The sequence below is a fragment of the Phyllopteryx taeniolatus genome, chromosome 19 (assembly GCF_024500385.1).
Source record: "Phyllopteryx taeniolatus isolate TA_2022b chromosome 19, UOR_Ptae_1.2, whole genome shotgun sequence".
NCBI lineage: Eukaryota > Metazoa > Chordata > Actinopteri > Syngnathiformes > Syngnathidae > Phyllopteryx > Phyllopteryx taeniolatus.
The window spans coordinates 17130399-17146781 of NC_084520.1; the positions used below are offsets into that span (position 1 = coordinate 17130399).

General features: G+C 45.9%; 1 protein-coding gene across 38 annotated transcripts in view; it reads right to left on the reverse strand.

The window, feature by feature from the left end:
• Positions 1-16178, reverse strand: part of tcf7l2 (transcription factor 7 like 2) — a 101419-nt gene extending 85241 nt beyond the window's left edge. For 5 of the 38 annotated variants that reach the window (XM_061755184.1, XM_061755174.1, XM_061755171.1 and 2 more), the window contains exons 1-3: positions 15478-16167; positions 15190-15256; positions 14942-15066 (exon numbers count right to left, since the gene is read on the reverse strand). In XM_061755184.1, coding sequence (XP_061611168.1) covers positions 14942-15066; positions 15190-15256; positions 15478-15666 — 381 coding nt within the window. In that variant the 5' untranslated portion in view covers positions 15667-16167. Of the gene's footprint in view, positions 1-14941; positions 15067-15189; positions 15257-15477 lie in introns of all 38 variants that reach the window. The other 33 variants (XM_061755204.1, XM_061755196.1, XM_061755194.1 and 30 more) reach the window with 14 other exon arrangements.
• Between the last annotated feature and the right edge of the window lie 205 nt (positions 16179-16383).

The window sequence follows — 16383 nt, forward strand, 5'->3', positions numbered from 1 at the left end:
CTTGTGTTCATAAATATGGATCACAGAGTCAGAGGTTATAAGAACCAAACACATAAATTCTTCAACTTCCTTATTACCAAGCCTGGCATGAGTGACGGGCCTAATACAGGAAAGTTTCAGTGAAGACAAAACACTAGCGGCACAAAGGTTGCGAGCACGACCACGGAATGCTAACACCCGACTCGCAGCTGCCTTGCCTGGATGGACCACTAATGAGAGCAGGGGAAGGAAATCTAGCCACCTACCCTGATACTGTCGGTGGGGCGGATCACTACCATAGATTGCGGGCGGGTGGGGTGTAGGAGAAGGGGTAAAGTGTATGGAAAGAATAAAAATGAGGGAGTGAGAAATGGGGAAAGGGAGAGAAAAAAAATCACTATGATGACACGTAAGTGCAAAGAGCGATTAAGGATTTACTTTCAAAAGAACTCCCATTGATCTTTTTTTTGATAGACCTGCAATAAATCAAACTGGATTGACTCGCATGAGAACCAAGCCTAATCCTTTAGTCAGATCCGAGAGAACTCCGACCAAACCAGCTGTTAATTTAGGCTTTACAAGATAAAGAAGGAGAAATCCAACCTGATGTACCCTAGGGCAGGGGCTTACATCATCTCTGTAAAGCAATCAACTTATTGCCAGTTTGGAGAGGTAATCAGAGCACATACTGAGAGAGGGATGGCAGGGGAGGGATTTCTGGGTGGAAGAAGAGAATAGGAAGAGAGAGTGAAGGGTACGGGCATGGCAGAGATAAATACGTCTGGAAGAGAAACAACTTGAGGCATGCTGGGTATATACTGTATCCAACTCTAGTGATGGAATCTGATCGTTTCAAAATATGCTTACATGATTTACACCTTGGACAGCACGGTAGAGGTCAAGTGGTTCGCACGTCTGACCCTAAGATTTGGGGTTCGAATCTCTGCTGCGGCTCTTCTCCCCTGCTTGCGTGGGTTTTCTCCGGGTAGTCCAGCTTCTTCCCATGCATGCTAGGTTCCTTGAAGACTAAATTGTCCGTTCGTGGGATGCGGACGTGAGTGGCTGTTTGGCTACATGTTGCCAAACGATTGGCTGGCAACATGTCCAAGGTGTAACCCGTCTCTCGCCTTAAGTCAGATGGCACAGACTCCAGCTCTCCCACAAGCCAAATGAGGACAAGCTCAATAAAAATATGGATGAATGGTTTGATTTACACCTTCATTCATCACTCAGGGGCAAAGTTGAACCAGCTGGAAGGTGCTAATAGTAGCGTGCCATCTACAACGCCCTGCAATTTCCTTGTATCTCATCCCTCAGTCCCCCATCAGCCGGTGCCACCTCAATCAGGTCCTGCCTGCCACGAGGCGGGCGCACCATAGCACAACCATAGCACAACCATAGCAATTAAAATGGTTATTTTTGTACGGCAGAACCAGAGGGATGTTGTTCCTTCCCAAAAGAACAAGACGGAAGTATCGTCAGGCACAGAGTGAACCATGCCAATATCTTTTACAGATCTGTTGTTTCTGTTTACTATAATCAGGCAAATGCAGGGGTGTAGAGGCTCCTCTTCTTCACTGCGTGTCACCGCGACGGCGGATGCAGAGGATAAGGCTTGAAAACTCCACGCACAGCCGCCCCGTCGCGCTCACGCTGACACAAAGACTCATTAGCTCGCCAACTCTACCCCCATCCCCTGTCTTTAATGTCCTGTTTACGAAGCAAAAACAACCAGATCAGGCCTGAAATCCAATAACGGAGCTTTGCAGGGCCCTTTTCGCCGACCCTGCAGGAGTGCTGAGGAGAAGCAGGCCTTGTAGTCTCTGGATGCTGTCCAAAGGGAAACCAAAGCTCAGGAGTCCTTACAAAGCCACACATAAAATAAGAGTTAAAACAGCAGTTGCCGTTGAGGCTATCAACACAACGTACGGACACAGTCAATCGTTAGTCTCAACCTCGCCACCATTTTTAAGGCAAACCCAGACAGGGTGGAAAAACATTTTATAGGGTTTGGTAAACATCGGTCCATCCAATGTCTCTCCATCTCTGTATTCTAAACTTTAAATCTTTGGCTACTGGTACCCACTAGCACCTCCCATTGTGCCCCCCAGGTCACGTTTAATTACACAGAGTATTAATCTCACCGGACAGATGGCAAGCAGGCGGCCTCTCAATTACTTTATGCCAATTGCATCATTACTGGCGTGATTTGCTAAATCACGGCACATCGAAAAGCGAGGCAAGGACTGGGTGAGCTACAAGTGGGGTGGAAGCCCGTGGTGGTAAAGCCTTGGTCACAAGGGCAGGTGTGCCTCTTGTTTGTGATGAGATCAGAAAAGAGTTGAGAATACAAGGGGATAACTGTGTGGGGATTCTGGGAAATTGGGAAGTTTGGCACCCAACGCTGTGGTTAAAAAAAAAATAAAAAATACACAGGCCCTATTTTTCTTGAAACCAAAACCAGAGCAGAAGGCTGATTTTGAAGCAGTCGGCTCCAGGCAGCCCATCCGAGGAAACCACATGGCAAGTCCATTTCAAAACATGAAGAAAATGATTGTTTCCTCAATGTACGCCAAGAAAAGTTGGATTTTCTGTGGTAGCGGGGGTCTATTTTGTGACAACCATTTGTCATTGGGGAGCAATCCCAGTGGGCTTGACTCCTTCCAGCTAAAAACCCCAGAGTGGAAGCGGTCCCATTGCAGCATCCACCCATGCTGATGCCTCAATCATTATTTTGAAGCAATTTGAGGTTAACTTTTTCCGGCGTCTCCGACCGCATCTCGACGTCTCGCCAAAGAGCTCACGAAGCCAACCGACAAAACTCACCGAGTTGGGGCCAGTTTTGTAATTTATTTGTCGCTCAAATGTCAGCGGGGGCCACTTTCCACCTCAGCCGCAGAGTATCTTATCTGTGCTGACTGCCCAAAAATACGTTCAGAATTCCATGCATGTTCTCCAGGTGATTTTTGTCAAATGTTCCTTATAATCCCCACTTCAGATGTTGAAAATGATACCTTGAATACCTTCACAACTGAGCTGCATAGTGTGAAACGTAATCCAGTGGTAGTGAAAAACATTTGTCCAACTGGCGACCGAAGTCAGACTGGCAGCTTGCCACTAACTGGGAACAGTTGTGTAAAGACCACTGTACCTCCGATGTAAAACGATCCGCGGGAGCGTATAGAAAACTTCCACAAGTTTTCCTTTTTCTGATTCTGAGCAAGGAATTCGTCTTGGCTACAGACAGCAGAAACAGTTGTTCCCCCTGGAGATTTGGGCAAGCACTTTGGGCGGGAGCGAGCAGTCGAATTAGGGAGAAGATGATGACATACGCACATGCAAAGTTACAGTGCTGGATTTTCACACTCCCAAAGATGATTGGGACTGCCCCTAAGAGGCCTTGAGGACTTCCTGTGGCAGCCCATAGACCATTACGCTGCAGTATTCGCCCCATTGCTAATGTGTCCCATGTTTGTGTTGCCACCATGCAAAATTTCTGCCTGCCTCAGACGCTGCTCAAAAGAACACAGTGTTATTCAAATATTGATTTACAATGCAACATATAACCTAAGGGCATCATATACGGTTGTCGTCTGGCCTAAAAGGTGAAAACAATGAATTTGTTCAATAACAAATACAATCACTGTTTTCCCAATTTGGCCAACAGATATTTTGGACAGTAAAGTTGTTGGCGCCCGACAGACTGTTCTAATTAGCCTCAGCGAGACGCCTTGTAAATTGCCATTGTGCTGTTCATTACTTTCGGGGTTGTTCGAGGTGTCGTTGTGCGACATGGCAGCCGATAAATGTTTCAAATGTTTCACCCTGGCTTAACAATTCTTTGAAAGATACTTTTCATCAAATATTTGTTGGGAATTTCAACAAAATTTCACTTTTCAGTCTGGTCTGAAAGCTACAAATAAAGAAGTTTAAACATGCATGCATCAAAACTATTAAAAAGGCTGACAAGCAGAAAGTCCAGTTTATCAAATAGTGGTTCAGAAAGGTGCATACAGCTCGTCAAAGTCTTGTAGTTCCCAGTTCCTTCACAGTCAAGGGGGGATTCAACCCAAGGCCTCTGACCCGAACTTGACCACGAACCACAAGTCTTTCCCCAGCTGCTGTGCGTCAAGCCCGAGGGCCACCGCCGGCACCTGTTTTTGACAAGCCTCCACATTCACACCCGGCGTGGTTGCGCTGAGGCCGGTCGCATTGCTGTCAGGTGACAAATGCTAACACACGTACGCTGCGTCCAACTCTGACAAGAGGCACTTCAGACTGGTGTGAACCACTTATGGAGTATCATAGCGAGGGGTCTTTGTTCCCACGTTTGAGGGCAAGACTGTGGCTTAACAGTTGTAAACCAAAGCTTCCCTCAACACAGTCACTGTGCTAACCACTATTTTTGCATAGCACTCAGCTCCTGCAACCGTTGAGTGATGCTACCCCAGCAAAACAATGGATTGCTCTAACAGAAAAAGCACATTTCAGTCATCAGTGTATCGCGTTGACAAGTTAGCGAGACTGCACTCGCAAAACACTTCCCAGGATCGCGATAAACGTAGCATCAGCATTGCTCAGTATGCGAGGGAAGATGGAATGCAACTTTCCCCGACACCAATTTTCTCATCACAGTTTTTGTCTTGAGAAGCGATCTGGTGGCAGAAAAATCTTTGGCTGGAAGAGGACACACTGAGCAATTACAGGGCATGCTGGAGACGACAGCACCTGAGTGAGGGCGGTGTATGCTAAATGATGCTTGTATTCACTCAGGCATGCACTGGACCGCGACCACGTCTCCCCACCTCATTTGGAATGAAATCCCGCACGGTGCACACACTGCATCTTTTGTGACTTCTGTGTCCAGGCTTCATTTGTTTTGCCCGCCAAGTAAACTTCTTCGCGACAGACGTGCATCTCGCGTTCCGTAATCCCTACACGGCCTGTGCGGCGCAGCCACGTCCATCCACACCATCGAGCCACCCCACACACACACACACACGCGCACACACACACACACACCTCTTCCCCAGCCTGACTAATGTGCCCTGACACTCGTACATCACCTCGCAAATTGGCCAAATGAATTAACCGCGGACCCTGCTGAGCTTTACGGGCTCTAAATGGATTTCCTCCACTCCACGTCTGTGCAATAATTGCATTTATCCATCTTGTTGAAGCCAGGTTTACACACTCGCAAAAGATCATGCCAATCCCCTGGAAACATTTTCCGCTCTGGCGGCCAGCCGCGCGAGACATTTGTCATCCGATCATAACGGCTAATTCAAACAACAATTAGCTTGACGACTGGGCCGTATGTCAGTGTCAAGCACCTTGTAGGACAACGCATCATTATCGCTTCATCTATCCGCACACACACGCCGCCTGCCATTTTGTCTCAGTGTGACCAATTGAGCCGTGTAAGACTTTATAACGTAGTCGTGCTGGTTGAAACAGCACAGCCACAGTAGGGTAGAAAGTGCATGCCTTTGTTCAGCCAAACATCCAGACTGAGTGCTAGGCAGCCAATGAGCACTTGTTCAGTGGGGGTCATCTCAACACTTGGGGAATGTTTGAACAGAAGTGCATTAGACACTATAGGGGGTAGGAGGGGTGGGGGCAAAGGACAATTTGGCTATGTAAACATGCAGCTACTTCCTTCCCTGCACTCCTGAGACAAGCCACTGTTCAAACAGCGTATATCGCATTCTTGTGCAAAGGAATCGAGGGCAGCTGCCGCCTGGGCCGTGGCAGATAGGAATAGGGACTTGGAGTGAGGGGCTTCCAGAGCCAGACACCCGGGGTCCGAACCGGGGAGTATTCGGCTCCACATTTCGTGACAAACCGCAATACTTATCTTTATTGCTATTCGAAATATGCTCAACTAAGGTGGCCAATAAAGATATAGCAGGCCGTAAAAAGCGGCGATAAGGGGCCTGCAGGTTCTAAAGGGCACTGCGACGTGCATCACATGACGCAGAGGCCACCCCCGCATAGTGATGGCAGCTTCTAATCTCAGCTTTCATTATGAGGGCTGTGGTTTCTGATTCATAGCTGGTATCGTAGATCAACCTTTGGATTGCGCGCCGATATATTTTGACCTAAAATAACTTCCTAACAAAGACTCCTGTGGGTTACGCTGCTGTTATTATGTTAAGCTACTTAAGCGGAACAACCCGTATTTGTATGTCCAAAAGAGAACACCGCGTTATTCCAGAGTTTGTCTTGAGCGGATATCATCTGTAGCTGAGCCTCCAAAGACACTTTTTGCGGTGTTAATTTTGGACTTCGACAGGGGTTGATCCACTTATGTGGCTTCCAAACTAAACAAAAAATCCAGTCTCCCACTCCCTCAGATAGGAAAAGAAACTGCCACTTGGGAAGCTGCTGAAGTAAAACTTGTCCCATTTTTGTTTCCAGACCCGTCATTACGGAGAGACCGGGATGTAGCCCAATTCTCTGAGAAGCGAGGTGCGGAGACTCCAACTGCAGGGACGTGTGCGGCAAAGACCTGTGTGGGTTTTTTTGGTTTTGTTTTTTTCCTTACACAGGAGATCCAATATATCTATCATCGTTTGGGCTCCGCTTTGCCTCATTGCTGCAAGACAAACGCCATTGTTCATCGAGGAGATACAGCGAGAGCCGCCAGCCGCCGTGCGCCGCTGGTCATTATTCCAATCAAACAAGTCATTTCAGGGTGACGAGATTGCATCGTCTTCCGCTTCAAAAGTGCCAAACCGCCTGGTGGCCTGCCCCGTTCGTTCACTCTCTCTCTCTCTGTCAATCAGTCAGTCGGTCAGTCGGTCCCTTCCGGCTGGAGGGCGGGGGTCGCAGTTGTTCAAACAAATCACTTCATTCACTCTGACCTCTCCAGGGAAGGAGACCAATTGACAATTCACTCAATGCCGTGAGTCAATTTGCTCACTTTCGGAATTGACCCTTCACCTGAAGAGGGACGTGGTGCGCTGAAATGAATATACAGACAACTCAGGACGTTCGGATGGTCTCGGTTGAGTGATTGAAATCCTTACTGGATTTTGCCATATGTGCTAGCTAGGCCCTCCCTCGAAATGATCAAACTTTGATGCCGGCTCTACCGACAGGCACCAACACGGTGTCCGCGGGCACCAGGTCGCCCCCATGGACCACATGAGTCGCCCACTGGCTTGTTCTAAAAATAGCTCACCAGTGATGGGAAATTGTGATCCCTAGTAATGTTGTAGAAGTGATTGTTGTCATTTGAAAATGTCAACACTTACAGATTCATAGAAATAAAGGTGGTTAGGGTTATTGATATATTTATGTTTTCTACCTTTTTAAAATGATTGTTGACAATTATTGTGAGAAATCATTAACATGATCAATGTCTTCAGACTACGTAAGTAATAATGACATGTTAATTTTAGAAAATGTGTTATTTCAGATGTGCGTATCATACTGCTTGTCCTTCGCATTCATCAGTACCTAAGAAGTAGGTCTCAGTTTCAAAAAGGCTGCTGACCCCTGGTCACTTCGCAATTTAGCATTGCCCACCTGTCTACGATGCCTGCTTCTGATTGAGGCTCATAGGGCAAATCCCGTAGTAAGAGTTCGTCTAACCCCGGTATTTGCCCAAAATGATGATTTTCTTCAAACCAAAATCTAAGACGACTTGTTCAATTTTCGGCATAGGCACGTAATACGTTTCGACAGTGTTGTTTTGATAGACGTCCTCCAAATTTTGTGTCAATCGGTGAAACTATTTTTTCTAACTTTCCAGCAATGCACTACTGAGGATTTTCATGTTTGGTGCACTAAAACTACTGACTTAATTCGTCGGAAGAATAATATTAAACAACTCCTAAAACTCAAGGACAAAAACAAAGTCTTTGGCAAACGTATTATGTCAATAACCCAGTTTAGAACAAGTTATCTCCTAAAGTCAATGCTTGTAAAAAGCTAAATTTACATGTTTTTAACTTATTAAATTCACAATAAAAATAAAGCAAACATTCCCTTTGAGATTGCTGCTGGAAAAAAAAAAGAATCATAATTTGGAAGTTTAAATAAGGCGTCAGTGAAAGCGACATTCAAAAGCAAATGACACAAATAAAAAGGCCAGAGCGAGTCCGTTTAGCAATCCCTTTTGTCGCCGTAGCATTTTGGGAGCTGTATAAACTTGGCCATAGCCCATTACCTTCATTACAATGCTTGGCAGGACCCGCATGCTAGGGGTAGGGCCACGTGTGGCCACAACAAGCTGTTCACATGAAATGTTATCTCGGGCTGTACACGAGTTGACAGCTGTCTCTTTACAAGAGGCGTATTATTATTATTATTATTGTTTAAATAGGTTTCTAACATCTGCTTGAGGAGCCAACATCGCTATTTACTCTTAATCTGTTTTTCCGCTGGAATGTGTTCATCGTCGGGGGGGCATAAAAAAAGAAAAAAGAAAAAAAAAAAACATACAAACACTGTTCCACACTGCGGGGTTTTACTTTATTAGCTTTTGCATTTTCAAGTCATCACGCAAACTTTTTTCTGTCTTTTGACGTGCAAATCCTGCCGTAATCCGTAGATTAGCAGATGAATTTATTGCGGCGTGTGCTGGCAAATCTCCCTCACCTTTCGCACGCAGCTACGCATCCACCACCTTTCAGGGCGTATCGCCTCATTAGTGCCCTCGCACCATGTCTCCCACCCGCCCCCCCACAATTGCACATAACTCCTCGGCGTTTATCCCGCTACAATTAAAAGTTTAATTAGTAGATTAAAAATACACAGGCTGGAGTTTTATCGCCGTTTATTATACACTGAAGCCAATTTCCCACAGGGACTCCCTTAACGATTAACACGCCAGATAAATTGTTAGCATAAAAAACGACAGTGAATGGACGGCTGCGTCACTGAGAATGGACATGCCAATAGTTGGTAATAAATGATGTGAAAAATACATCATTACCTTTATTTTGAGATCTCTGTTGTCATTCATGACAACCTTTCACCCAAACACATGTTTCCAAGAAAAATGACTTGTATATTTTCAATGAATTGATTTTGATGTTTCCAGCTGTAATACTGATTACGGAAACACTTATGTATTGATTTTTGTATGTAGCTCAATTTTGTGCAGTTTATAATCTATAGATTATTGTTCCACCTTTGAGAATTATTTTTAAAATCTAATCAAGTCAATTAAAATCTAACTAAAGAAAGAGAAACATTATGAAAAGTAAATCAATATTACTACAATGAAAGACAGGGTGTTTTAACTATTGTATATTTAGAAAATGTTTGTTTTTTGGTTTTCATGATTTGAAGTATGTTTTGTTGTTTGTAGCCTTTTTATCTAATGAATATTCTGTGTAGTAGTTTCATCATATTGACAATGCAGGATAAGTGAAGGAAACTAACTATATAAAAATGCTACAAAAATACAAATCAACTGTATGCCAAAAAATTTAAATTATCACAACAAAATAAAGCTTCCCCCCCCCCCTCCATTTATTTACCATTTTCATCCAGTATTAAAAAAAAAAAGACATGTCGGTCTTTGTTTGTGGTCCTCGCGTAGCTCATGTTTGACAATGTTGCTCATTATCTGGCCACGCGTGATCATTAGGAGCTGCAGTGCTACTGTTTCCAGACAGAACAGTCACTCTAAGTTGCTACAAGGGGCGGGGGGGGAGGTGAAGGCGTGTGCGGGGGTCGGGGATGGGGGAGAGGGGGTCCATTGTCGGTGACAAGCGTGTCACCACCTGTGCACTTTGACCCCTTCCCAAACTTGCCATACATCCCGGCAGAGGCTGACGCGCGGTGAGACTCGAACGCGTCCGTGAAAAGTGAAAGTTGCCGAGTCCAATTCCGGCCTGGCTGTTTTTTGTGGAGCCCTCGGTCGGGGGGGGGGAGGTGGGTGGTGCCATTGTTTGGACATCTAACCAGGAACTGTCGCCCACTCTATTGCCCTGCCATTAACAGCAATTATGCACTCCATTCAGGCGGCTTTTGTGAGGGTGACCCCGCAGCCCAATGCCGCTGCCGCCTAGCCCCTCCCCCCCCCCCCCCCCCCCGCTTCCTCCCTCCACTCCATTTGCACACATTTCCCGCTTTCTTGTACTTTTCCCTCCCACTTTACTCCTTCCCCCTTGTGAATGAACTTGAATTTTAACCACTAGCAACTCCCCAGATCCCATCCAATGGATTTATTCGTCTTCTATCCACTTTGGACAAACAAACAAAAAGATCCCAAGTATTGCACTTTTTTTGTTTGTACATGTATCACACGTAAGTTCATGTGGATGAACTTGAATTTTAACCACTAGCAACTCCCCAGATCCCATCCAATGGATTTATTCATCTTCTATCCACTTTGGACAAACAAACAAAAAGATCCCAAGTATTGCACTTTTTTTGTTTGTACATGTATCACACTTAAGTTCATGTGGATGAACTTGAATTTAACCACTAGTAACTCTCTAAATCACATTCGGTGGATTTATTAATCTTCTATCCACTTTGGAGAACTAATGAATATGGCATTTACAGATGTTTGATCGCACTAGTGACACTTGTGAAGCTTAAGTTTGAGTGAATGAATTTATTTTAACCACTTGCCACTCCGAAGAACAAATAAAAATGGCCTTCACCGCTGCTTTTTCATGACACTCGCGACACTCAGGTTCAAGTAAATGAACTTGAATTGAAGCCACCAGCAACTCCCTCGTCCAGTGGATTTATGCACCCTCCATCTACTTTGGAGAACTAATAAATATGGCATTGACTCCAGGTTTTATTTTTTTTTTTCCCCCTCGTACTCGTCAAGTCTCGTAACGCTCAGGTGAAAGTGAATGATCTTAAATTTAACCACTAGCAACTCTCTAAACCGTCTCCAGCGGATTTACTCGCCCTCTATCTACTTCGGAACATAAATAAATATGGCACTTGTGGCCGTTATTGTACTCAAACAGCGCTTGAGGCCGACCCCAGCTGAAAGATGCCATTGACAACCATTTTGATGGCTATCTACCGGGCCACGGAAGCCACTTCAAGTCTTTTCAGACGGCGAAATCGCTCTCAAGGCGAGGGGAGGCTCGGCGTTCTGCCCAAGTCAGAGGCCCGCTCGCTTGCCCGCGTCGAGCCTTTTTACCAAAAACCTTTACTTTTTACTGCAGATTCCACAGACGGAAGGAATAAAATGGGGGTACATAAACACGCGACAATTTAACAGCGGGCGCAGTGGGGCTACATTTAACAGGATGACAAAAGTTGCCGTTCCAGATGTACAGGACTATCTTTGTGCTCTGCGGCGGCCATAGATATGCACGAGAGAAAGAGCGAGCAAGCGCGGGAGGGAAGGTTGCCTGTGCGGCTGGAAAAGGGGGTGTTACACTAAAAGGGGGACGGGGGGGTTACTAGTGCACAGCTGCTAAACGAATGCCTTTGTGCAAGCCTGTCGACAAAAATATGTCAAGATGTTAAAACGGTAGTGTCAATAAAGTTCATTAAAAAAAAACTCCAAACCTGACACGACTGCAGCTGAATTCCCCCCGCACCCCACTTTCTTAACACTCCCTTTGCACAAGTTAAAAATCTGATGAGAAACATCCACATTTTTGATTTGAGATTTTTCAGATGGTGACAGCTCAGCACGCCAACATTCTGTGAATTAGACAATTAAGCCCCCGCGAGCAGAGATGGGGGGGTGAGGGGGGAACATAAACACACATCTCGTCAGTAAATATTTACGCCAAAAATCTTTTCCATTCATTTGCCAGGCACTGACAAAACCTTACTGTACTGCCTCTCCAAATGCCCCCCCCCCCCCCCACCAGACACACACCCCTCCCTCCTGCACCTCTACATCTGCGATTCATTGACTTCACAATTTACCACATGTCGAGCCGGGGAGAGGTCGAGCCTCCACGTGAATCATGGCACAAATATGCGAGTGATTTATTGTTTTGTTAAAAAAAAAAAAAAAAAAAAGCCAAAAAAACTTGCACTCTCTCTCCTGGCTGTTGGTAGAGCGTGAACAATTACATTTCGGACTAATTAAGCCGAGAGAATGCGAGGCCGCTAATGTCTCGCAGGCCCAGGGTTTCAATGTGCCAAACTCCATACGCCTCCTCGTCCAACACCCCCCCCCCCCCCCCCCCCACACACACACACACACACACACACACCACACAGTCACTTAAAGTTAACTCGTCAAATCCAAAACAGATTTTAAGAGTGGTGGGAGAGAAAAAAAAAATTCTGCAAGCTTCCACGTTTTGTCAACAAAAGTGATTTGCAAGACAAAAGGGCCCAGCAACCTTGCGCGTTTTTGACGCCGAGCCCCCCCACCGCCAACTCCCTACTCCCCTGCAGACACCAATTAGACAACATTAGCATGTAAAGCCAATTTGATAAGGTGTAGCCCCCCCCTAGAAAAAACACACACACACAATCCTTTAAATCCCCATCTTTGGCCGAAAAAGGAAAAAAATCCATTTACAGCAGGGCAAACACACGTAATCCATACGCTGACGCATTGTTGCGCTGACAATGTCGCCGCGTCGAGCCGAGATACCGTCGCTCGGTGCGCCAATTACATCGGATACAAAAGGATCTCGTTCTCGTGTGTTGTGGGGACAATAAAAGCCACATGGATTATTAAAATGAAGAAAATAAGAAGCGAAGTGAGTCTTTAAAAAAAAAAAAAAAAAAAAAAAAGGGAAAGGCTATTGTTTCAGCATGTGTGGGGTAATTCTACATCCGAATATATTACCTTGGCCAAAACTCAAAATAATGGCGCCAAGGCGCAGGTCAAAGCGGGCCAGTGGGGGCAATTACCTGTTGCGGCGGGATGCCAACCCACACGGATCCAGCATTTACCTCAACGCTGGCACAAAAAACAAGAAAGGCCAAGTGCAGCGGCAGCTCAGCAAGCCTTTGTGCCGGCTTTAAGGAAAAGTCGGAGCTGAGCGGAGGGTGGGGGGTTTCTGTTAAAAGCCTGGACACGTGTCAAAATGCTTAAATGATACTAAATTGTCAGCCTCTTTAGACTCGGGGGGGGGGGGGGGCTCGGCAAAACAAATTCCCGCCAGGGGTCACGTAAATGATGTTAACCCCCCGCCGTCCTGCTGAAAAAATAAATACATCAAAAATAAAGAATAATCCAAATCCAAATCAAAGCCCCCCGTCATCGTCGCAAGTTGCCACGTAACAGACAGCTAATCAATGTCCAGGTGAATTATTAATGGCGGCTTTAAGTCGAATACATTGATATTAGAGCCAGCGACCACTTCAAAGACGCTAATGGCTTGGACACAGTGGGGGGGGGGGGCTTATTTACAGACCATTCGCAGGCTCGAGGAAGTCCAATTTAAGATGTTTTGTGGTCTTCTTTAAGCCCCCACTTTGATGAAATGGAAGTAAATCGGACCACAGAATTCAAGCCTTAAGCATTTGCATTATTTGGGAATTAAAAGGTACTTTTTATTTAAGTCAAGGAAGCGCTTGACGAGGATAGTTAAGACAAAGAATGCAAGTTATCTGGGAATCAAATCCATTTTTTTCCTTCTTCTTTTATTCTAAATTGGAGAAAATCTCGGGTGGAAAATTGAGGACGTTAAAGGAGGTATATTGTGGGAATCAAAGCGCCTTTTTTTCCCCCAAATTGAGGAAACTCTTGACAAGGAAATTGAAAAGGACTCTCGCACGTGGCAATTACAGTTTAGTTTTGTTTTTAATCAGAGAAAATCTCAACTAGGAAATGCACGAAATAATTAAAGATGACGCCGAGGTGGAATCGAAGGGGCAAAGTTCAACACGCGTCACAGGACTACGAGGAAGTGCGTCTCGTCTGTGTGTGTGTGTGTGTGTCACTTCTGACGAGAATAAATGATGGACGGCAACCGAGTTAAAAAAAAAGAAAAAGAAAAGTGGAAATATCGTCAAATAAAAGCCATGCCGTTTTTGCTTTTCAATGACAAAAATCCGTGAAATTACTGTACACAAATTAAAAGCAGGCAGCAAGAATGTCAGCCCCCATCTTAAGAGTCCGCCGTATTCATTTTCAATGTGTGCACAATAGAAAATGGAGGAAACAAATATCAGGCGCTGAGGTTGCGCTGGAAAGGGGGCCGAGGGTGCATTGCGGCGAGGAGGGTTCCAATTTCCTAAATGCCTTCGCCTTAACCTTGTAAAATGAGATGACAGGTCCTAAAGCGCACGACTTGTAATTGGAAACGTTTAAAATAAAATAAGGGCTGTGTGTAAAAAGGGGGATGGGGGGCGGGGGAGAATAAGAGCGCTTAAGGCTCGCTGCGGCCCCGGTGGGAATCGGTGAGGTGCATAATTAAAAGCCGCCTAAGTAAATAACATGAATTTATTGATGAACTTTGAATTTCCAGTCATCACGAGATGCACTACACCCCTAATAAAAAAAAATAATAATACATAAATAAAAAATGAAAACAAAACTACAATAATCCTGCTAATGAAAATAATCAGAATGTGTGGACACCGTGTTTTTTTTTGGACACATGCAAATAGCAGCACATTTGCATATTTCATCGGGGCAGGTTTCACTTTGTTGAGAGGAGAAAAGAGGGCATTTTTGATGAGGGCTGTGCAAACACCCGCCAAATGCATTATTCATTCGCTACGAAAACACACATATTAATCGTGATTATTTCCTTATTATTAGGAATTATTATTATTATTGTTGTTACAACACGTGAAATGAAATATGCACACATACGGCCCCTTTTTCATTAGCCACTTAGCATGCTAGCCGCGATGACAGACAGGACACCGGAGCCGCTCCAACTGTACACTTCACGGACACTCGCAAAAAGTCGACTTTTACGGTACTGTCCACTTTTAACACTTTCCCCAAGTGGCGTTGACAAGGCTCACTTGTTTCGCTCGTGGCATGTTGTGTTGTTGCGTTCCAGGAAAAAGGAAAAGAAAAACAAAAAAAAAGTGAACTTACTGTGCGCGCTGTGGGAGAAAGTGATCCGTTGGGGAGGTAGGGGCTGGTGAGATCGGGGATCATAATAAACGGATAGCCCGGGTACGGTGGGCTCTTGAACAGCCCTCCATCTTGCCTTTTCGCTGCTAACATGGCGTGGCGGCGGAAAGAAGGAGAAAGGAAGACAAAAAGTTGCAACACCAATAAACCAAAAGACAGAAACAAGGGCTGGGGAGTGTGTGGAGTTTCGAATGGAAGCCAGAACTCACCCTCCTCTAAACTTTCTCGCGTTTTGTCTCTGAAAGTTTCAGACCGAGGCGGAGGCCGTCTCTCCGCCTTGACAGAGGTTGGAGGGGGGGGGAAGAAAAAAAAAAAGCAATGAAACACAGGGAAGACCCAGGCCCAACTTTCGCTACGAGTTGGCCGCCTCACAAGCCGCCGCCGCCGGCCACTCGTAGTTGGCCGGACGGGGGGGTGGGGACGGGGGGGGGGGGGGGTCCCCGGAGGTGGCGGTGGCGGTGGCGGCGGCGGAGGGGCTTGAGGAGCTCCGAACTTACCTCCGAGTCGGACGAGCTGTTCTGATTTGTTTCCGACTCGTTGACGAGCGACGACTTGACGTCCGCTAAATCCCTTTCGGCCGACGAGTTCTCCGAGATTTTCTCCTCCTGCTCGCCTTCGTCTTTGAACGAGATCATCTCGTCGTTGGCGCCCAGGTCGTCCCCTCCACCGCCGTTAAGTTGCGGCATTTTCTCGCCCTGCTTGCTTTTTTTCGTTGTTTTTTCCCCCCCACGAGCTTCACTGAAGGCGGCTAGCTTGCTTGCTGCTGCTGCTGCTCTCGGTAGGGGTGCCGGGGGGTGGGGGGAATATCTCCAAAAGGAGAAACTTTTTCTATTTTGAAAAAAGGAGCCCTCGCCGTCGAAAAAGTCCCACTTTCCGCGACTTCGGGGGTGTCGTTGCTGGCGTTTCCCCCCCTCCGGTTAAAAAAAAATAACACGCACACACACGCAACGTGTGGCGTTCGCGGTCCCACATTAAAAAAAAAAAAAGTCCCAAAAAAGAAAAAGGGGGCTCTTGGCGGAAAAGGGGAAGCCGGAGAAGGAGCCGCGGTGCTCGGATTGAGAGAGTTGAAGTTGGTCGGAGTGGTTTTCAGTTCAAAGGCGGCGCTGATTGACAGATAGAGAGGGATGGAAATAGAGAGAGTCTGGATTCGGGATTATTGACAGGGAGAAACACACAAGAAACTAATGAGATTCAAACAGGGGAGGGACTTCGAGTGACGTTTTCACAAATAAAAAAAAAAAGAAAAAGAAAAAAAAGAGGAGGAGAGAGAGAGAGAGAGAGAGGAAGCCGGCTGTGTTGGAGCATGTGAGGGAGGACAGTGAAGGCAACACTGCAGGAAAAAGACAAGAGTTGTTGCACACATGAAAAAATATATATAATAATAATAGCACACATGGGCGGGC